Raw genomic sequence first — 22,612 nt, 5'->3', positions numbered from 1 at the left:
GTGTGTCCAGGTACACCCCAGAAGAACAATTCACCTGCTTAATGAAGCTTTTGTTTCACTCAAGATAATGACTCGTCAGCAGCAGATTATGTCTTCGGTGGGACTTAATAGAAGCCATTCCATGCCTATCAGAGCAAAAAAAAAAAATAAAAAAAACACTTCTTGGACCCCCTCTTCTTTGATTTTACCCCTCTCACTTGTCTTCACGGAAGTCAGATACAGCCGTGGTGAACTGGTCCAGTAAACACGCTGCTTAATATTCCACTATTCAGCATCATCTCACACATTAGGAGTTGGCCTTCGTGGACCAAGATTTAATGTCCCGCCGAGAACATGCACTGGAAGGAGGTGGAAGGGGAATTAGCAAAGGCAATTACTCAGCGTTGGATTTGATCCGATAAGGTCCATTTCTCCCGAGATGATTACAGAGCTGCAGCGCTAACATTCAGATGACCTAACAAGTTCTTCAAGGCATCAGCCTGCCTTTTGTGAAAGTTGAACAATTTATGGATCAGATAGCTCGACGGCAGCACAGCTGAGTTGAACATCTGTTGTCTGGACGGATACGCAGACGCCGTGATAAACATGTCTGGTGAGGTTGGAGGAGGGCGATGTGGGATTGCTTGCAAGTATGCGCCTGGAATATGTGTTGTGTGTGTGTGTGGGGGTGTGCGTGTGTGTGTGAGAGACTTGAAGTAATTAGCTACGCCCCAATTGAGGGACTGCACTATTCCGAGCACCGGGCCAATGTCAAATCAACCGCCATTGAAGGTCTATTTTTGGGGGATTTCCTCGATGCGTCACATATTCCCACCCTTGTTATAATGTCTCTGACATGTCATCAACAAAATACTCCAAGGAACTGGAATGATATCACATTTTGGCAAGTGAGCCAACCCTCAGCTTTGTTCACCTTGTGCTGTTCAATCAAAGCGAGCACCCATAGAGATTCCATTACATTGTCAACAGCGGAAGATAAACCTTTGTCTACTTAAGGTTTTGGAATTTCCATTTCCGTTCAAATGTCAAATGTTCTCCTCTACTGGTTTGTATCACCATATTTCAATATTTCTCTAAACGAGAAATCAGGAGTAAAGCTGCAGTGTATCCTCTTAAAGGGGAAGTCAACCCCCAAATTTTCTTTCAATCAAAGTTGCTCAGGTAATGACCAACAATCAATGTTCTGAAGCTGAGCCATGATTGCTTGTTAGCTGAACAACTGTGATTATCACTTTTCAAGCGACAGAAAGTGGCGAAATGGCGGACCCTGAATTGGCTGGATTTTGATGCTCCAATTATATTCCACAAACGCACTATTAATTAGAATGCCACTTTTAGACTAGTGAAGGCGCATGTAACATTTTTTTCCAAATATTTTTAGGGCATACTTCCCCTTTAAAAACAACAACAAAACAAATCCTCTTTGAAGGGGACTTTATAAGTGCTACAGACTTGGCACGGCGTAGTAATGTATTACGTAGGCCTTCAAATGCAGCCTCCAAATGATGCAGCTCCTGAAATAGGACAAGGCCAAAGATTATTAAGTTTTTATGTTTTGATCTACAACCCAAGTGTGCGTAAAATGGCACCTTCCGAAGCCAAATACACAAATACATTGAATTCAGGAGGTGTAATCCCCCCCCAACCAGCCAGCCATCTACCGTACGTCGATGTGTGTTTGCTTTTTAGATTAAAAGGTCTGATGCACTTGGATGCAAATTTCACCCTTGAGGGGTTTCATCACAGTGGGGGTTTGGCCTAAAAGCGGGAACCACTTGCAGAGCTCCATGATTCATATGCACATACACCCACACACGCACACAAAGTGAAGGCCACTTGAATTTACTTACTACCTCCACTGACTCTCACTAAATAGTTAAAGGCTGATGAAAATAACATCAACTTTTAAGCAAACGGCACTTAAAATCTTCAAACACCACAGTGTCATCTCAGTTCAAGTACGCACTTCCTTTCGTGATGCTACACACGTTTTTTTTTTTTTCGCTTACCGTAGAAGCTTGGTTTTCGTGATTAATCTGTTCCGAAAAGTAAGCCAGCTAACACGGAAGGTCACTATCTAAATGGCAACATTACAGAAGTCCAACCAAAAGAAGTTAAATGTTTGGATTAATTGATCAAGAACAAAGCAGAATAGGTCTTAAATTATATAGAGTGATATTTCTTAAATGCAAAGAACAGAGGACTGAACAATTATAAATAAAAACATTATTTTTAAATATCATATGCTGGACAATGATGATTCCTAGATTCTTAACAGCGGATTTAATGTTCTGGTGAAATGGGCCAATAACCTGAATAGCAGCAATGAGAAACAGTTCAATTAAAATAACTTTCACGACAGTAAATATAGAGAAAATGTGAAGTCATCCACCGCTTATTAGCTAAACACTCAAAAAGGGAGATCAGCTAGTTGGAGTTATTGGGTTTGGCAGGGAAACAGATCTGCGGATCATCCTTATCGTAGTTGTATGACATTCCATGAAAGAGGCTGAACAACTGACGCGGTGAGAGCATGTACAATGAAAACAGAATTGGCCCAAGGACGGAACCTTGAGACAAAACTAGGATATGCTCTAAAACAGCGGAATCTCATTTATGAATGACTCTTTGTTGTTTTTTTCTTTTTTTTTTTTTTGTTCCTAAAATGCCCATCACATCCCACAATGCAAAGCATAAACTGTGTTTTATTTTGGCGGGTGGTGGTCATTTAGAGGTAGCAAAAACCACAATTTTATTTCATCTTCATAAACTGTGTTTCACTTCAGTTCCAATCTACTTCAAATTAACAAAAAAAAACTGTCGTAGATAAATCATCTATAACAAAGGTTACAAAATATACTGATGAGACTCCTTCCATGTCCAGAAATTTACATTAAGTATCACAGTTATCTTGCTTCAATAATCCAAAACAAATGTGCCTTTCTAATAATACGGGTAGGAAAAATGACCTTCATTTTTAACTTCCTGAGAGATTAACTCTGATCTTTTCGACACAGGACAACAATGCCTTGAAAGTTCCACGGACGGCTAATCTGCCCTTAGCGGCCTCTTGTGCCGTTTTGTGTCAGATTTGATTGAAAAATCAATGGGATCTTGTTTTCTCAAATGACTCCTGATAGAGGGACCTCTACGAACGCAGTGGACCGGAGCCAAATGCTATACCAATAAAAATATAATCACAATTTAATGATAGAAGCTGCAACTGTGGCACTTGGGAAAAAAATCCCCATCAGACCATGCTGTAGTTCACGCATTCGCACGAGTTGGTGGAGGAATTAAAGTGTTTTGACAACAATTGAATCCAGTCATATGCACACCTCTGACCCCTGTACTCTTCACTTCATTACACTCATTAGCTTCAGCCCCCATTTGCGCAGCTGGTGAGGATGCGCCCGCCCACACACTACTTCCTTGCTCTACTACTAATGCTGTCTGCCGGGAGATCCAAAGGGCCCAGTCTTCAAACAATTGATGTGAGGCATAATGTTTGACAGGAAGGGTGTTTTTCCGCAGAAACATTTACAAAAGCAGCTCACAAGAAAAAAATATATGAATTAAAAACAAATGACCCTTCATGCTAAATCCTTAAAATGTTGGTGAGGTTAAAGATGCCGTAGAAATTTACAAGAGGTACTGTTCGGTACGGTATTCATGATGCAGTACATGTACTGTATAATTAAAAACGGTAGAGTTCCCATTTGCTCTGAATGAGCTGACCAAACGTGACAGCATCCATGGTGGAAATCCACGGTAACCCAGAATATGGGTGAAGGATAGGAACAAGGATGGAGGAAATAATGAGCGCTCTTTGTATCAGTGCCCTCCACTGACCTTGGGTACAATCGGATCCATTACACACATGCTTTGACAGCATAGCTACTACACCTTAAAGGACTATTTTCTTCATTATATATGTCTCAAAAGAGGCATTATACTGATGGTTTCAACCTGAGTTTTTATCTTGGGGAAGGATCACTGGCTGGATTGTTTGCAGCATACAAAGTATTGGTAGAAAGATGTGAGAAAGGAGCGATAAACCACTCAGTAAAATCCTGCCCAGGAGCCATTGGCAGTGTGGTTGTTTACATCATGCAGCTGGCGTGGGATCAATTCTCTCTAAGTGCCAAATGAAATGGCTGATAAGGATGTATGGTACATTGTGAGATGAGTCTGTGCAGAATGTAAGTCAATTCAAATATATTTTTGCAGCCCTTGATCACAGAAAAGTCTAATATTAAAGTCATCCCCTGATCTTGACCCCCGGGATGGCAAAGAAAGCATAAAAAAAAAAAGGAAAATATTGAGAAACCCAGAGAAGGGGCCGCATATGGGGGAATCCCTCTTCAGGGATGAATAGGCTGTCATGCTATTTAACAAAATATGGTACGATACAATTTTAGGTAGACTCAGGTAAGAGTCAAACCCAGGACATAGCTCAACATAGCAAGGGAGAAAATCATTACTCAGAATAAAAAGTAGTGCGTGAGTAAAATAATAAGAGCCTCATGACATATCACAAACTGTCGGCCCACTCATCTTTTTTTTAGCTTCAGTCACTTTGCAGAATGTGATAGAATACGCAGCAAGGCACAAAGTAATCGCACTTGGACTAAGCGGCCGTTGGCAGAATAATGGATAGAAGAACAAGGGCCTTGATGCAGATACGGACAAGAAACTAAATTGGGTACGTTGCGACATGCTGTTGAGCAACACATGGATGTGACAGAATCATCGTCAATTTATTGGCATTGGAGTTGCCAAGCTGTCATTGGGTGCTTTTACAACTATTTAGTCCATGTTTGTTAAATTCAGCATATTTGGATGGTCCGTGGTACTAATCATCTTATTTTGTTTTCACTGGGTGAGAAAGGATCATTTGCTCAAGACGCCCCCTTGAAGAGCACTCGGCTACGTGGTGGCATACGTTAGCTTGCTAGCTTGCCTGCATTGTTATGTTTATTGGTGCCGTTTCTCGCAATAATCCATATGGCAAACCTTCCTGTTTACATTCTTGTGACTAATAAGAGAAAATCTGGAATGATATATTTGGAATTGCTTGGATTTTTTTTTTTTTTTACCGTGTGAGACCAACAAAACAAGAAGGTAATTGCCCACGTTTACAAAAGAGTAACTGATTTGTTCTCCAGAAGGTCTACTTTAGTTATGAACGTATACACACGTCAGCTAGGAGTCTTGCAATTGCAAGGTTCTTAGCCCCGTCAACATGTCTTCAAAACTAGCTACTAGACTTTCAGTTGTAGCTAATGCGACCTCTTCTGGCAGCTTTGATTGGTATGTTCCTGGCTATCAAGAACTCAGGGACTTGAGTCTTCCAGGATAGCTTACTTCTTTGGACGTTTGACTCGAGAACATTTGATGTCAGCTTCCAGCAGGTTTTGTCCTCATAATGAGCAACCTCCATCCTTGAGGTAGCAATTCTCCTAGTTAGCTTATTTTGTACACTCGCACAACTCTTGCGACGTCACAAGCCAGATGGTTTGTTTTGAAAAAGTGTTTGCTTCACAGATCCATTGGGAGAGAGTTGATACAAACGGATAGCACAAACAGACAAATAAAGGGTAAAAGATTTTGAAAATGATCTGTTTGTCATATTCATGATGAGCCAGTCAGACAAAACACACAAACACTTTGGTTGCCCTACTAGGCTGTAGCCAAAAATACTTTGGAAGCAAACCAAACTGTTCTGCACTCCAAGCGTCGAGATAACATGTTGTGTTTTCCAGCACTGACCAGGACTTGGCAGGCTGGTTTGCATTTAGAGGCGCTAAGCATCATGTCCTCATTACAAATCGGCAGCTCTCCCGCAGAAGGCAATCTTGGAGAAAACACGTTTTGCTTGATTAATCAAGATAACTTTGTGCAGAGCAATCTGATGTACTTTAAAGCGTCCAGAATCATTGAAAATACCCTTAAGTTAGCATTAACCGGTCACCTTCCTTGCATGCGCCGAATAAACCTGACTTGAAAGCCTGATGACAGATTTGATTTTGCGTCCAGCCAGTGACAGTCCTGAAGTGAAACCTCTTGTTGAAAAAAAAAAAATGCTCTTCCTTGTTTTTACTTTTATATCGCACTACATGTGCTGAGATGGTAGGAGGGTAGAATAGATGTTTGGTCTCCGCAAAGGGTTATGCTCTGCCCTTGTGGTCTCATTTTTTTCCCATGTTATCTGGTCCAGAATGATTTAGCTTAGCATTTAGCATACAGAATGGTTTCTTTCTTTGGTAAGTAAACTCAAACTTTAAAAAGCTTTTCTCCTGGTTACACATTTGAGGCCAAAGTAAGAGGTCCAACACTTCACTGCTGTTTGATGACTGTCTTACATTCATTGGATTTTTGTTAATATGCTGAGAGTATTTATAGGGTGATTTTTATTTTTTATTTTTTAACCAGCATTCACTGAGCGATTTGACATACTGTGAATTTCAATATTGATCATTCCATTGTGTTAAAAAGCTTATAATTATTATTAATATTATAATAATTAAAGTTTCTGTTTGAAAAATGATTAAACGTGTGGCTATATTTTGATGCCGACTGATCCAAAAAAAATTCAAGTTTCACAAAGTTCATTTTCTATATTTGTCCTCATTAGGGTTTTGGGTGAGGCATTGTAAACCCTGAACTGGTTGTCAGTCAATTGCAGGGCTCAAACACATTTTTTTGTAGAGTTACTCCTACTAAAAATAAATAAATAAATAAATTAAAAAAAAAAAAAAAAAAAAAGAAACTAACTTCTGTCTTCTTAAAACACATACTGTTGTTGAGTTAAAAAAAGTAAACTTTGACTTTTCTTGTTCCGGCTCCCTCGCCTTACGTCATTTATCAGAAGCAATGGAAGGACGATGCCAACGATGAAGCTCAGAGTGAAATTCCCTCATTCAGATTAAAGGTAAACTAAAAACGGCAAATTCCAAGAAAAGGAACGCTAATGGCGGAGCTGTCATTTGTGTGACCACGCCGAGACATCGCCACTTGACAATTCAGTCAGGGCAAAGACTGTAGATCACTCCATTGCCCCTATTTCCATCCATGCAGCTTTATTTTTCTTCTGCAGCATAAAGTCTCCTGACAGGAAAATGAGGAAAACTAAATGACTGGTGAAGCTTATTTAACAAAACTAAACACTTCCTCTCTGCCACTAACAATCCTTTTCAAACCGCTTTGGCAAAGCACCTGGAATTCTGCTTCTGCGCTTTGGAAAAGTAAAAATGCCTTCAATGCAGCTGGAGTATCATAGATTCCAAAAGCGATCATGTAGCGCCAATGACAGAGGGACAAGAGAATATTCCGAGTTCCAAACATTTAAAGAGCATATTGCGCTTCCCAGATCAGACCACAAATAGGCAGGCGGGCTCCCATTTAGGGAAGCTTAGCATCATGTCTTAACTCTTCCGAACGAGCACATCTCTCAAGGGCAGGCTTGGATGAAACAAGTTTGGCTTGGTCAATCAAGATAAAAGCTCAGAACAAAACCACGCAGTCAATTTGTGCCAAGACAAATATAATCCGGTTCTAAAAATAAAAGCAGAGATGCTGTATTTATCGACACTGGCATAACGTGGCATTTCCTTACTAGTGGATGACAACTGTCCTCCAAAAGACATTCGAAACGGCAATGAACATTTTTTTTTTTTTTTTTTCAATGAACTTGTTTAATAATTATTACCATTTATCCTTGTGGCTCTATTAAACATGGGGCCTCGATGAATCGATAAATAAATAATTAACATGAATACATTCAAAGCACACTCAAAGATAAATATGCCATGCAAGCCCACTTGTTGATTAGATACACTTTGGAAGCCTCATACGGTGTTTCCAAACGCTACAGAGAGTTTAGTGTCAGTGCATAAGGAGTTATTAAAACGAGTGTCGTTTATACATTTCTTTTCAAATTGGAAATTCACTAATAAAATTCTGTCAGCAAGATTTAAGTACTCACAGGACAGCGTTTGTATTCTAAAATCAAGGCTTTGCAATTGCAAAAATTAATATCAATGCTAGAAAGAATAAAACAATCATAAGTATTAAAATATTTGCCTTATAGTGCAACAATGCTCACAGACATCCTTTTTTTTTTTTTTTAAGTAAAGGTAATGGTCGCCAAATCGTTTAGTGCCACTATACATTTTAATGCGCAGGCATCTTTTCAAGGACCAACATAGAAACAAATAAAACCAAATGATGAAAAATATCATTCGCCATTATGGAATCTTCACCCAACCGGCATATTGCAGCAAGCATGACAACAGTAATGACTCAGTAAGCACACACTTGTGTCATATAGAATAATCACTCTTAACACACAAGATAATTTGCTGGTGACGTTTCCCTTCATGTCACTTCCTGTGCTTCTCGTCGGTGATATGAATTCATTAAGGGTGGGGCAAGTTCTCAGCATAGCTTTTGGCTAATGTTAGACTCATCCGCTAACTTTACTGGAATGCTACCACTTCAATTAGCGCGTTGTCAAACACATATCGCAATTATTTACAAACTATTTTTAGCCATTTTCAACCTGCTTGAGCAATGTGACAATGATTATTTTTTTTATTCTTTTATACTGAGAATCGCTTGAGGTAGTAACCGGTGTGGAAACTTTAACAACCACAGCGTTCTCTCTCACCTGGTGATCTGAAGGTCCATGACTCATCATCATCAAAGTGCGTATCCCCAGCGGTGAACCGCTCCCCAGGGAAAAAGGCGTGGGCCACGGCTCCCCCTGGCCCGTCAAAGGGATATCCATCATTGTGGTCGGCCTTCGTGAAGTCGATCTGGATGTCGGCGTCGCTTCCTGCCACCTCGTGGAAGTTAAGCGGCGCGATATCACTCCAAACCTTCAGGGCGTAATGCATGAGTGCTCGAACGGTGTCTCTGCCCAGCAAGGCCGAGTCTTTTGGGAATGTCCTCACTCTGAGACAAAAGAAGTGAAAAAAGACATAAAAGGGGGTATAAAAGGGGACAAATATGCATACGTGTGAAAAATTGCCTGCCTACTCATCTTTTGGGAAGTTAAGCAAACTAGAAAATCTTTTGATTCTGTCTATTTCTGAAGGCTTCTCAGTGAGTGAGCCCTTCTGGATTTGGAAAATTGGGACGTCTCAAATCAACTGATTTGAATAATAACCACCCACACAACAAATTTCTCCGCACATGACTTAGCGGCCAGCCTCCTAGATCAAACATTGTCGCTGGGAAGCAGTGGCCAAAACTAAGCAACGGGAGCTACAGTCTTAGCACAAAATCAGGAGCGCTAACAGTGTTGAAAGCATTAACTTCTGATAACTAGCACATGCTCCGATGTCAATGTGCGTGTTTGTGTCTGCCGCTGTGACTGCTTAATACGCCACGTCTGCAAACTAATTAACAGCAGTCGGTGATAAAGTGCTGCCTCCACAAGTGAAAACACAATCAAATACGCATGAATGCTCGCTATGTGATTGTATTAGCCAGTGGCCATGTATTTGCAATGTGGGTATGGAAGGGTGAACATTTGCTCCTGGAGGTGTCTGAGAGGCAGTGTCCAAATTCAGAGGCTGGGTCCTCCGAAGGCCGCATTTTCGGCCATGTGAAGTCACAATCGGCACGACTGGACCGCATGTGGTGTTCATATTCAAATTAAGCCTGGCCTTATTCGCCACAGTTTACGCGGTCCACGGATGCTACAATCAGTGTAACAAATGGATACCAAATATTGTATGATAGTTCTTTATCTTTTGCGTCTGTGGACAAAAGAATGTCTGAGACCTTAATCAATACACCAAGAAACTGTTTTCATTTGTGGAAAAAGTGAAAGTAATTGTCAATGAGTGTACATTGTTCACAAACATTTGGGAAAGAAAGTGGACTTCTTTTCCCCTAACCTCGCTACTACTTTGATACGATTTCCACTTTCTTATGCCCACTGGTTAGTTGCGTATCGACGGTTGGCACACGCATTCACGGCATCTACCAGGATACTCTGACTTCGTGTGGCTGTGCAGCTCGACGAAGTCCCAACCGATGCTAACTACCTGACGCGCTACAGCGCCCGCCCACAATCGAACTTTATTGACCTACCCCGTGTAGACGGGCACTAATTTCCCTCCTAATTGAAATGAAGCATCTCCTGGAACGCAAGCGAAAGCCAGGACACACCCACTCGTGACTCTCACGCTTTGCACATTTGAAACGATTCAGCTGACAGAGATGCGGCCCCATGCTGTGTCGTACCAAAGAGTCAGCACATTCATGTGGCACATGCACACACAGAGCCATGATTCTTGTCATCCGGGCAGAAGATGAAGGTCTTCAAAATGAAAGGCTCCGCACAGATCTTCCCCTTTGTCATGTCTCTCGCTGTCGTTTTTTTGCTTTTGACTCTTTCCTGTTTCCTTGCCCATCACCACTATTAGTCACTGACATAAGTAAGATAGACATTAAGATTTTTTTTTTTTTAATTTTCACACCAGACAAGTTCTTCAAATGTCACTCGACATGAGCAGCAAGGCCAGTTTTTTTTTTTTTTTTTTTTGTAGTTTTGACTGATGTGTGAAGCGCTGCATGAAGTCAAATTCAAAGTTGACACTTGCAAAGAAATGCTGACTTGTTCTCCAAGGGTACGCACACAGACCAAAAACCAAGACGAATTTTAGGTCAAAGTCGGCAAGATTTAGAGTCAGGCCTCATTATCTATGACATGGCTCAAAAAGATGATCCTGTGTTGTGGGTTTGTTTGAGCAATTCTCCAGATCTGCTCCGAAAACAGGCAGGGAAGACGATCGGAAATGTTAAATGTGTTCAATATCGACTCATTTATCTGAGTTAGGCCGAGCTGCGTGATATAAAACGGAATTGTAGCCAATTAGGAAACCCCCTGAAGGTCACACTTTTGTCGGACACCAATAGAGGTTGTGTTTCATGTTTGTGTAACATCTGCCAAGTCATCCACGATAATAAAATGGCAGAGGAGTTTGCCACCGCAAAGTAGCTAGCGGATAAGCTTACAGTTAGCCTAGCTTCTTCGATATCTTCTGCGGAAACCCTTTCTTCTTCATGTAGTCTGAATCTCTGGATGTTTTGTGCCACTGTGCTGCCTCTCACAGGTCACTCTTGGTACTACAACAGTCGTCTGACGTGGGGAAGACGACGTTACACAGCATAAAAGAAACTAAAAGTTGATACTGGATTCAGAAATAATCCGCCTCAGTCTACTTTGTTTTTATGGGTTTAGTTAAAAACAAATTCCCTTCATTATCTCTTTGTTTGAGGATTACGATTCGTGCGAGAAAGCACAATCGCGCGTCCCACGCATTTAATGTGACTGTTAGTGAAATGAAGCAATATTTGTTCAAAAACCCTGCTCGGAAACCAATTTTTCTTCAGGGTTGTATATGAACCGAGATTCATCGAGAGAAGGAAAATAGAAGAAAGCTCAAACAAGACAAAAAACATTTTAAGCGAAGACAAAGTCGTGCGATTTATGAAATATGCAAGAAACGGAGGACGCTCTTTAGCTGGATGCTCTGAAGAATCAACGAGCGCGCGGCTTTCATTAAGACTGCAAAATCGTATCACTTTGAATGAATTTGCACTTCATTGCGTCAGTATGAGTTGAATATTATTCTACTTTCATGCATCCCCTCTCATGCTGTCAACATTTTTCCTTGACCTTGCTCCACCTGCTTCTCAATGTGCCCGTAATGTGATAGTGGCAGGGCTCTAGAATGCTGATTTGTTTAGCAATTTGCAATTTAGTGCCTCATGCCGAGGTTGATATTGTTGTTTCTAATTACGCACATGGCCAAATGTCTCCTTAGATGAAAATACAGTGTGTCTAGAGGTTGCAATCACCTCTAAAAGACAGAGTAAGTCTTCTTATTGTGCAAAAAAAATAAAATAAAAATACCGTCCAAGATAATGACCACATTAATTCTCCATAATATGCATTTAAATATTGCACAGGTTCCAAAGGGAAGAACGTGATGTCCGTACGCTTTGGTGTTGGTTATTACTGCCAGCAATTTCACGTTATTATCTCAAATAGGCGCATGGTTGCATAGATGGCATAGCAGCAGCCCCTTTGGATACAGCTGTGGCGTTTTCTTGACAGTCACTCACAGCTGTGAGCTATGGCTATAATTAGCATGATGACGGACCCCTGCTGCTGACTTATGACTGTGGTTACCATTCCCTCATTAGCGACTACTTTTGACTTTCAACCAGGTCTGACTTCTTTTAAACTGTCCTTGCCTTCGTGACTTTAACTGTTATTAATGAGGTAAACAGTGATATCAGTGTGAACCCACAGTACATGCGTGTGTTCTCATACGCTTGACTGAATGTTCTTTGGAGACCACTCATTTGCTTCATTAGGGAAATGAATGCGGGAAGAAAGAGACGAGCGCATGCGGAAAGATTTGGGATCTGAATCATGGTCCAGGTGTGGTTGGGAGGTTTGGAGGGTGGGTGCCAATGCCCCGCATGTTCCGGATGCCTGTTGGCGCAAACACATTTGATTCAAATGAACGAGCCTCCATTAAACTCTACAGAGGGTGATAATTGAATTGAATTTGGGATGTTATGAATCTGAGATATGTAGGGACGGACGGGTTTAACAGATGCAAAGGGAGAAGAATTTTTTTTTTTTTTTTTTTTTTGGGCGTCATATTCTCATTCAGTCTTGGATTCTAGGCAACCAACCTTTAGGGAAAAATTATTTCAACAAGACTTGGCCGGGAAAGTAGGCTAATGCAGAACTGAAGCAAGTCCTGCTCGGTATTTACGCTGGAATGGCATTTGGCATTTCCTTTTTTTTTTTTTTTAAATGTTTTTAAATTGTGAAAATCTCTTTCGTAATGCTCTGAACTCCAGTTTTTATGCAAGTATTGTAATGAGCAAAGCGGTGGTCTGTAGCTCAGCTTTGCATAGCGGACGTCGTGCACCTGAATATTCAATCACCAGCGCCTCTGCTTGTTGCAACCAAGTAATTTGCATCAAATGTTACGGCTACAACACTCATCAGATCAGGACACACACACACAAAAAAAAAAGATTTATCATGGATAAGAAAAAATTTAACTACTGTGTAATTTGGGTACAAGACAGCAGCAGGAAAAACAAAACATTTCGTTCTTAATGTGGCGCAGCGATGACCTACAACGCAAACTGCGTTTTATTTTAACACAGTATTTCTTAGAGCTATCCTCACACCCACCCAAATAGACCTCCATCTATTTTCATGAACCGTTTATCCTGTGCAGGGTTGCGCGGTGCTGGCGCCGACCCCAGCTGACTTGGGCCAAAAGGCGGATACACCCTGCGTTGTTTGTCAGTTAATCACAGGGGAAATTATAGCGACAGACATCGTCATCAGTCACTCACTCTCAGAGCGGGAACCAGATGCATGCTGCCTGAACGGAAGCCGATTGAACCGCAACACCATTAGCGACGCCAAACAACTGAAAACCGTATGTCGCGGCCATAATCTTTGAATCCTCTGATAATTGGATGTGCTCCAACACGATTTTCGTTTTTTGCTACGAACATGGACTGATAAGAGACCACTGTGACTTGGCAGGCAGCGGTTGTAAAGAAGAGGTCATTGTGAAACGTGTTTGGACGAGACGCTTTTGGGCCACTTTCACTAACCGCTGCTCGGCCGGCGGTCGTACTCGCCCCTGCTGAAGAGTTTAAAGCGTTTATCGTTTCTTACCTCCAGGATAAATGCCTTTTTTTCCATTTGTTTGGAGGACTGAGACTTCGTTTTCTGCGGCCCACTGACACTTCACTTTCAGACACATCTGGCAGAGAACATCTGGGTGTCTTCATGAGCCCCAATGTAGCTTGATCTGTCAAGAAAAGTCGATTGTGTGAGCGATTTTATGATAATTGAAGCCCTGATAGTTTTTGCAATATAAAGGCTAAACCTCAGCCACTTACCAAACACTCCCGTCTCCTTGAGTCCTCCAAACTTCTGCATGGCTTTAATGGCCTTGGTCAAGGCCTCCTTGGTCTGAAGTTGGCCGTTTACTGGGTCAGCGGGTGGGAGGTAACCAAACTTGCTCAGCCAGTCCTGAAAGCGAAACGACAAGATGCGGTCATACTCCCGAACCGCCCGTCACCACATAGATTGTAACACCTGACTTGATCTGAGAACATTATGGCAGAATTTTTCTAAAAATCCACCCAACTATTTATGATCCTTTTTATGTGTATGAACCCTAAAGTTGCTCAACAGGTTCCATTCATAAGGTCGGCCAATGAATTGCTTGTAAATTTAATGCCAACTATCGAGCCGTAGAAAAAGAAAATGTCACTCGCTACCATCTGACACACACATCCAGTCCATAACTTGTCACATTGCATTAAAATTATTTTTTTTTCTCTTTCTGGATCTTAAATAAAGGAAAACTAAAGAATGTATAATATCTACTGGGAGTTGTGAACCTTGATTCTATACACAGTAGCATGCGGGATTAAAACCGAGCAATAATAATTATAAAGCCTGTCAATTTTTTTTTAAATAGGACCAAATACCAGGATATAATCAGACCACACAAAGCAGAACCACAAATATCCCTTTTTGAGGTTACCCACCCCCCATCCCCCCCTCTTTTCCTTATTTTAAGCACTTCACTGTTGCAGCTTTTGGCTGGTCCCGTCAGGGGTCGACACAGTGAGTTACACAATGACATCTAAAAATGGCTCTCCTTGGGAGAGGAATGATTTTTCTTTCTTTCTTTTTTTTTTTTTGTTCAAAAGATGACAATCTATGGAATGACGTCTTCTAGCATCGCTCTCCTTAAACAAAGCAAGATTAAAAAGAGATGGATCGCAAACGGGAACGTCACAGTCGAGTTCAAGTGTAATCAGTCACCAACGCGCATCCTTTCGCTGGTAATACAACCTGACACGCTGGTAATTGATCGTCAGTTTGTTTCCAAATAAAGGGGAAAGTCACTTACAGAAATGACACGTCTCACAAAGTTAATACAAAGATGCCTTGACTTACGAGTTTAATTTCGTCTGTGACCAGACTCGTAAAACAAAACACTCCTTTCAGAAATGATTTTTCCCCTTTGAAATGAATGAAAGCGCAATTAATCACTTCTAGCCACGCATCAATCGAGTGTGCTTCTTCTTGTGTGCATGCCTCGGCCACCGAGGGGCAGTATGTTACACTTTCTGAATAAATGGAAAAGAACGGGAAGCCTGGCCGAGCCGCCCCTGGAGTTTCTTAGATGAAAAAGGAAAACGCAATGAGGGAGCAGGGGGAAAAAAAAACAAGACTTGGGCTTTGAAAAGGGGCGGGGGCGCACATTATGAATCTGTGAGAGAAACGTCAGTACATGCAGCTACATCTAAAAAGACATTTGAAATAGAAGTCAAGGTTGGAAAGTGTGCGAGTGTGTATGTAGGTGTGTGTGTTTTGTCTGTGGGGTGGGCGTTGTTGGCAGATGCGTGGGCGTGACAATCCTGACACTCGACCAGCAGGTGCGGCCTTCCCAAGGCGGGCGCATCTGCCACCCTCCGGGCAGGCCATTTAGCACAGACAGTTTCGCGTTGAGGTTTTTAGCGTGGCCGGAAAAAAAAAAAATCATATTCTTTCAAAAAAAAGTGAGAATTTCATAAAGTTAAGCCTGCTGTGTCATGACTATTAACCCTTAATGTATTCATGGATATGTGATAAAAAATGCACATTGTTAAATATTAAAAAAAGAAAGTTGTTGGGCTGACAGAAAGGAGCCGTTTGTGGTCCTGCTGCTACTGGGATGTTGCCCTCTCTACGACCCCATCAACTCTCATAGTGTACTGCCCTGTCTCCTGGTCTCTCGGCAAAACTTTAAATACTGCGCTGGGAGAGACAAAAAAATAAATAAATAAAATCTCAAGGACACTGGAAAAAATAGTGAGTGAAATACTCTTCGGCAACCACCGGCAACTCCTTGGTTACATTAATAATACAAACAGTTTTAGTCTTTTATTTTATTTTTTTTAATTATTTTTTTAATACACTCATTTCAGGTGAAATCTTGATTCCGAACCAAACAAAAGATTGACTTTGAGGGACACGAAGATGATTATTTGTTCCTTGTATTTTTTTTCTTTTCCTTCGTCCTTGGGCGGCACTTGGGCTTTGTGCTCAAAATGTGTTCCAAACCTTTTAAGAAATGCTGCGAACATCAAATGTACAAAAATTCAAGAGAGAATCTGACACTAGTGGTAAATGCGCTAATTGAAGTTGAGTTTTCTTCTCCGTGGAGAGATTGAATCATTGAATGTGTGCCAACAATAATACTTCTTTGTCAACCGGTGAACATGCATACTTCTCTTTCAGGTCGGAGAATTGTGATTGTGACGGAATGAAATTGTGACGGACGCACTTTGGAACATAAAGCAGCCAAATTTGAGCCATCTCCAATTTGCATCCAGGTCAGTCAAGGGTGCGGAAAACCCAACACAGGCCCTATGAAATATGTTTTCTGTGCACTTGAAGGGTGCACACACTTTTGAGCCGCTAATCTTCATTGATTTGTCTTCAGGCTTTAATTGTATTAAACCTCGCAATTTAGCCAGAAGGCTAACAAGCTTCCACAAGATTGATCTTCGCCTCTCATCAGCTGCTGATTGGTGAATTGCGCCAATGGAAGGTCACACGTGAAGGTGAGTAGTATATTATTTAATCATATTCTTTCTTCTGGCTGGTTTGCTTCGGGCAGGGGAATCTTGTCTTTTTGATTTTCCGTCATATTTGCAAATAAGCAATGTTGCGATTTAATATGTGATTGTATTCTAAGGTCATGTATTTTTGTTTTTGACAAAAAAGGAATGTATTACCCTAAACAATATCAAGTTCATTTTACATAAATCTTTTATTGTTATGATTTAGGCTTGCGCTAAAATAAAGGCAGACCATGAATTAATATGAAAAACCGTTTATCTACTTCTATGACAGTTGTTGATGTATGAAACGCTTTAACTTGACAACCACACAAAATTCTACCAAAAAGTGTGGCGTAAATGCAAGTACGTCATAAATAAGAACAAACGCGTGTGGCATCCTCACTTTAACTTACCACATGCTAATATGTAGACTCCACTTCCGTAGCTATGAATTTATCTAAATATATCTAAATGTGGTCCTCGAGGTCCACTATCCTGCATGTTTTTCATGTTTCCCTCCACCAACACACCTGATTCTGCAGAAGCCTGATAACGATCCACTCATGCTTTGCCCATGGATAGTCGGGGGGGGGGGGGGGTGGGGGGAAATCATGTTTGCTGTTGGCCTAGCAGTGAAGGGACAGGGCCAAAAGTTTGTAGCGTACTATGTTGCTTGATACTGATTTTGATCGAAGCATCTCACAGATGTGGGAAATGTGTGTGATTGTGGGAAAAAAAGGTGAAAGGGTTTGTATAGAACTATGTCGTATTAATATTAATAATAACAATAAATCACCACGGCGACGCACACACAGCAAAAATGTATTCTGCCTTCTAGCATCCTCCACATCCACACCTCATTTAGGCTTAGGCATGCAGCTTCTCTGCAGGCTTTGACATACTCCCATTCTTTGCTACTGTACTTGGATGTGAGGATGTTTGCACCTCGGTAATCCTGGCCACAGGAACCTGTAATCCTTTAATACAGAAAGGTTTGGCATCAGCGACGAGCTTCAAATCCGTTGGAAGAAAAAAAAAAATTCTGGAATTCACATTCAGAGCGAAATAATGAATCCCGTCGAGAAGTGCGTATAAATAGCATGCGCCAAGCCTTTAGCATTGAAATCATGGCGGTATACATTTTGCACCATTGAGTTGAGTGGTAATACTTACAGTTTGAAGATGTATACTGGAATAGGATATCGAGTCATGCATCTTAATAGGAGCAGAGTCATTTGACGGTAAAAATGCATTTAAGTAGCAGTACGTGGAGAGATTTTAGTCCATGAGGCCGTGGTGTCTGATATTGCCCAACCTAAACCTAATTAAATCCTTTTTTACAATATGTCTTCATTGATATGCAGCTGAGGGTGAATCACATTTCTTCTACGAGACATCTGCTTGTTGGGTGCAAGCAGATCTGAAGAAGAAACCCAAGCTTTGTGCGCGCGAGACGTTGATTAATGCGGGCACGGTGCTAAATTGAGCATCAATGTCCCGTTTGAAAGCACAGAGGGAAGCGCAATGCGTGGGACACGGGGGGGAAGTGCATGTTTTTTTGTACTTCTTTGAATGTGATTTTGATCATTTTTTTCCCTCACTTTTCTGGTTAGTTGCTGAGGAAGTGCAGCCGAATTTTGGCTTGTCCTCGAAACAGCTCTCTATCAGCGAGGAAGGCTGGTGGTGAAAAGATCTAATGATTACCAAAGTTATTAGACCCCGGGAATCTATGCAAGGAGGGAAAAGCAATTCCAGCGAGTTAGTGGAAGTCTGCGGGTGGGGTTGAGATGAAAAGTCAAGAGATCCCTTCATTTGTGCTTTCCAAAGCGGAGGGTGGGGGCGGGTGGGGGTGTGATTGAGTCACAGTTCAATATAAGGTAGCACTTCCTTTGAATGTGTTCTGACCAGTGAAGTTAAAGGAAAAAGAAAAAGATATCCTATAATGAGGGTAAATACGCTTTTGTGCATGTGTATTATTTTTGATTATTGAAATCTTGATTAATAAACATGATTATTCATTGATTTCCAAACTTGGCATCTACTCAACGACCAAAACTCAATTTTAAATAGATTTTTAACAAACTACCAGAATAAAATGGCAACAAAGTAATGTAATAAAATATTAAGAGAACACACACACAAAAAAAAAAATCCTTGGAGTGGCTTTTCTATTTGTGCTCGCGAAATTAGACCACACATACCTTTGTTTGTGACACTGACATCATCCTCTTTCATGAATGGCTGTTTCACACGCGCACTTCTACAAGTTCCGTAGCTATGGTGTCACCACGGCAACTACTGTGTGAAGCGTCTCCTCATGCATGTGACCTCCTCGCCCCACAATCCCTCCCTGTTTAAGCCTGATGCACAGCTGCTGGCTCCCTTCATGTTCGTCCTCACTAACAGGAAATGACCCAGTCACAGAAATTTCACCTTTTGACCTTGATGACTCTCAGGGGCTCATGGAGCCACTCGGGCTATTATAGTGATGACATTGTTCCGCCGTGCTATCCTAGACACATGAAAATGTTACTAAGATACACCAGAATAGAACAGAATAGGCAAAATGCCTAAGATGCCTTGGGGCACACATTTGAATTTTCTTTTTTTTTTTTTTTTTCTTAAGCGGGGTACACGTTTAGTATTTACGATTGCAAATCGTTCCTCGAGGTCCGTGATTGTGAGGCTACTTATGTCTTCCGGCATTGGCGGACACAAATAGATGAGTAACTGGTGGTGTTGAGTCTTTGTAAGCTAAGAGTTAGCCTAGCTTCTTCTATTTCCTCATCTACTACTAAATGACCTTGTATTTTCCAACAGTTTGGATGTTCTGTGGCATGCTGCTTCTCACAAGTCAAATCTTGATACAATACCAGATATAGTTTGGCCTGGAATAACAGAAAACCTAACCACAACCATTCATCATGTTTCAGGTTGGGATGGGCATAATAATCCAAAAGTCAATTAATTGATCACTTAAAGTAAATGAGGAAACCTGCACTATTGCAGAGGCTGCAGAGACGTTGTTGATTCAAATTGTCACATTTCTATTTTTATCTTGTTGCAAATTATTAGCAGTTGTTAGCTAGCCTGCTACCTGCTAGCCCTCTCAGGGACCAGCGTTGGGGCCGTCCAATTCGACACCACTCGATCTAATCTGTGTGACAAGCGCGAAGCCACACAACAGAATCACTCGAGCCCAAATAATAGAAATGCCAGAACACTTCAGGTAACATGCAATTTTGAGCATAGCTTGCTAGTTATCGCATGCCGCAGCGGTAGAAATTGTTTATGTGATTATTACTAAGTTGGCTGACAGCCACTCATGGAATGAAAGTGTTTAGGACTTAAATTACACAGAGGGGAGGGTTAATTCATGCCAGAAAGTTCAAGTGTAGATTTAGGCTTGGTTTTAACCATGCCTAAAAATTGCTAACAACTGAAATGATGAAAAAGAGCTTAATGCAACAATTAAGCATAAATCTTCAAACACATTTAATGTATTTAAAACTTTCTCAAAACTGTTTGGCTTAACTGCAATAGGTACAGTATAGGAGTAAGGAAAGAAGATTTTAATATTGCACAATAACATTTTCATTGAGAATCCCATTCATCATACTTGGTCAAATTAGGATTTAAGGATACTGACTTTTCAAGGTGTATTATTTGCTGCCAAAAGTTTTTATTGAATTTACTGCATCAAGTGGTTGCATAAAATAGTAAATTCCACACATTGTGGGACATTTTACATTGACGGCCTAACTACAGCTAAATTCAATAAAATTCAAGTTCACTTAAGGTGAGACAACTTTAAAAACTTTTAGTAATATTACTGATACGTCTCTATATCAACCTCGTCTACAGTCAGCAACATTAACGACTGAGTTGAGGTATTTTGTTTTCTTGTCAGCAGTAGTGATTAAAGGTTGGGAAATTCTTTACAAAGTTTTCCAACTAAATGTGTTCATGTTTATTGTCTTTTACATTACCTTGGATTTAAATAATTTTTATTTAATTATTAGCTCCTAAATATACACGCATTTAGGGACATGAATACTGAGATACACATTAACAATAATGCAATTACAGAAAGACGGGTTCAATTGTGACTCTCCGCACATATTGAGCAGACAGCTTCATTTCTCAAATGCTCTCTAAAAGACTTTTTCACGAGGGGTGCTCGAGCCCAAATCACATCTCGTTTTAATCTTGTGCAAGCCTTTATTGGTCATTAGGATCAATAAGAATTAATTGGACCATATGCAAGGAACTGGAACAGAAGAGATGGACTCGGAAGCATCGAATAGTCTAGATTTCTGCACAGTGCATGTTGCGTGCCGAGTGAAGCCCCGTCTTTGCCCGAGCACTCGGTCGCTTCGCTCCAGGATGTATGAACAGAGCCCATATAATGAGACACCAGTCGGATTTGATGTGTGGAAGGTTGAAAAAAAATGGGCTCACTCTGACGCACACGTGGCATTCATGCAGAGTTTGTGAATGGCATTTCCTCAACATTTAATCGGAAGAAAAGAAGTAATTAATCATGTTTGCATGAGTGTGTACGCATGTGGCGAAAAGAAAACATTTCATTCTCGACTTTATCAACAGCTGTTAAGTACAACAGTAATGGAGGGTAGTTTCTTTCAAGGGCCTTCCATTAAATTTGTAGCTAGGACAATTTGCCATCTGCTGCCATTCCTTTATTTTTTTTTGTGTGTTATTTTGGAAAACCTTGCCTTTAATTTTCATTTCATTTGCCATAGTTGGAAAGCGGATAAACGTAACATTTTATAAATGGCATGTGGTCTTGCATAAGAAGCCGTCTGAGTCATAAGCCTTGCCGCATTTTCTTTTCGCCACTATTTCTGCTTTATTTCGGCTATAACAACCTGACATGATGGCCCGGGCAATATTTGCTGTCAGATTTCAAAATGTTCCTCGCTTATACACTCCTATCATGATTGCCTTGTTCAAATTGCGGGTGGTTTTTCCTCCTAAATAGACCTTTCTTAGCCGTCTTAATGCGAACGTCATTGTTTGTGCGAATGTTAGTCGTCATACCTGTCAAACAATTCCCATTTAACCCACTTGGGTTGTTTTGGTCACTATTCTCCATTGCCTCTGGAAGGTTTAAAATATTTCACTGTGTGAATTCCTCAAGGAGAACCGGTATATGCATTGGGTTAAGAATGTGGCAATCGCTGGTTCTCACCATAAAGGCCACACACAATGCTACCCGTTGCCTTTGTGATCCTCACCGTGAACCGCATCCTTCTGGTGTCAGCTCAGGAATTACGGCAGCTGTTACATACCCTTTACATATACATACGCGAACGCACGTGCACGCGGGCTTATGTCTATATGGGTTTGCATTTATTTTTAGAGCTTACTCAGTCTTGCAAGTTACAGCTCACGGGTTCTTGTTGAGCATGTCAGCCGACAGTCAGCCATTTGAACGCAGTTACTGACATTTGCTAGCCTTTGTGCTAACTTTGCTAACCAGTCAACCAATCAAGGGAGGGAGATGTGTTTAATGTATTGTTGTATTTCAGACCACAACGTTGTTAATACTGAGTTGACAGCGCCCCTGCTGGTGGCAGCTAGGTGGTGCACAACGCGCAACATTTTGACTTTGTTGTGCTGCTCGGTTATCCCACCTATCCTTACACGTAGGAACTGCAGAGAGCGTTAGCCTCTTCGGTCCAACCTCAGTGACCTTGAAAATGTCAAAATACTGCCTCAGATACACATAGCACAATTTGGTGGGGAAAATTAAATGTCATGGCTCCATATTTTCTGCAGCGACTCTATATGTTCAGGTGGGTTGCTTTCAGTAAAACATAATGACTAGCCTGCTAGGATGCGATGGCACACAATATATTTCAGTCAAAAGTATTCCCCCCCCCCCCACAAGGTACTTTGC

General features: G+C 41.1%; 1 protein-coding gene and 1 long non-coding RNA gene across 2 annotated transcripts in view; one reads left to right on the top strand and one right to left on the bottom strand.

Moving 5' to 3' along the window:
• The window catches only part of LOC148319454 (uncharacterized), a 31,895-nt gene extending 15,214 nt beyond the window's left edge, over positions 1-16,681 (top strand). The window contains exons 2-3 of the long non-coding RNA XR_015839786.1: positions 16,364-16,458; positions 16,569-16,681. This is a non-coding gene — a long non-coding RNA (uncharacterized LOC148319454). The remainder of the gene's footprint in view (positions 1-16,363; positions 16,459-16,568) is intronic.
• LOC148319453 (matrix metalloproteinase-17-like) overlaps positions 1-22,612 on the bottom strand; it is a 44,384-nt gene that overhangs the window by 11,298 nt on the left and 10,474 nt on the right. The window contains exons 2-4 of the mRNA XM_088281829.1: positions 13,966-14,098; positions 13,739-13,874; positions 8,672-8,958 (exon numbers count right to left, since the gene is read on the bottom strand). Of these exons, the coding sequence (XP_088137955.1) occupies positions 8,672-8,958; positions 13,739-13,874; positions 13,966-14,098 (556 nt within the window). The remainder of the gene's footprint in view (positions 1-8,671; positions 8,959-13,738; positions 13,875-13,965; positions 14,099-22,612) is intronic.

Source organism: Idiotropiscis lumnitzeri, chromosome 18, assembly GCF_059441095.1.
Source record: "Idiotropiscis lumnitzeri isolate Australia: NSW breed Sydney's pygmy pipehorse chromosome 18, RoL_Ilum_1.0, whole genome shotgun sequence".
Taxonomy (NCBI): Eukaryota; Metazoa; Chordata; class Actinopteri; order Syngnathiformes; family Syngnathidae; genus Idiotropiscis; species Idiotropiscis lumnitzeri.
This window is presented reverse-complemented; position numbering and strand designations above follow the sequence as displayed.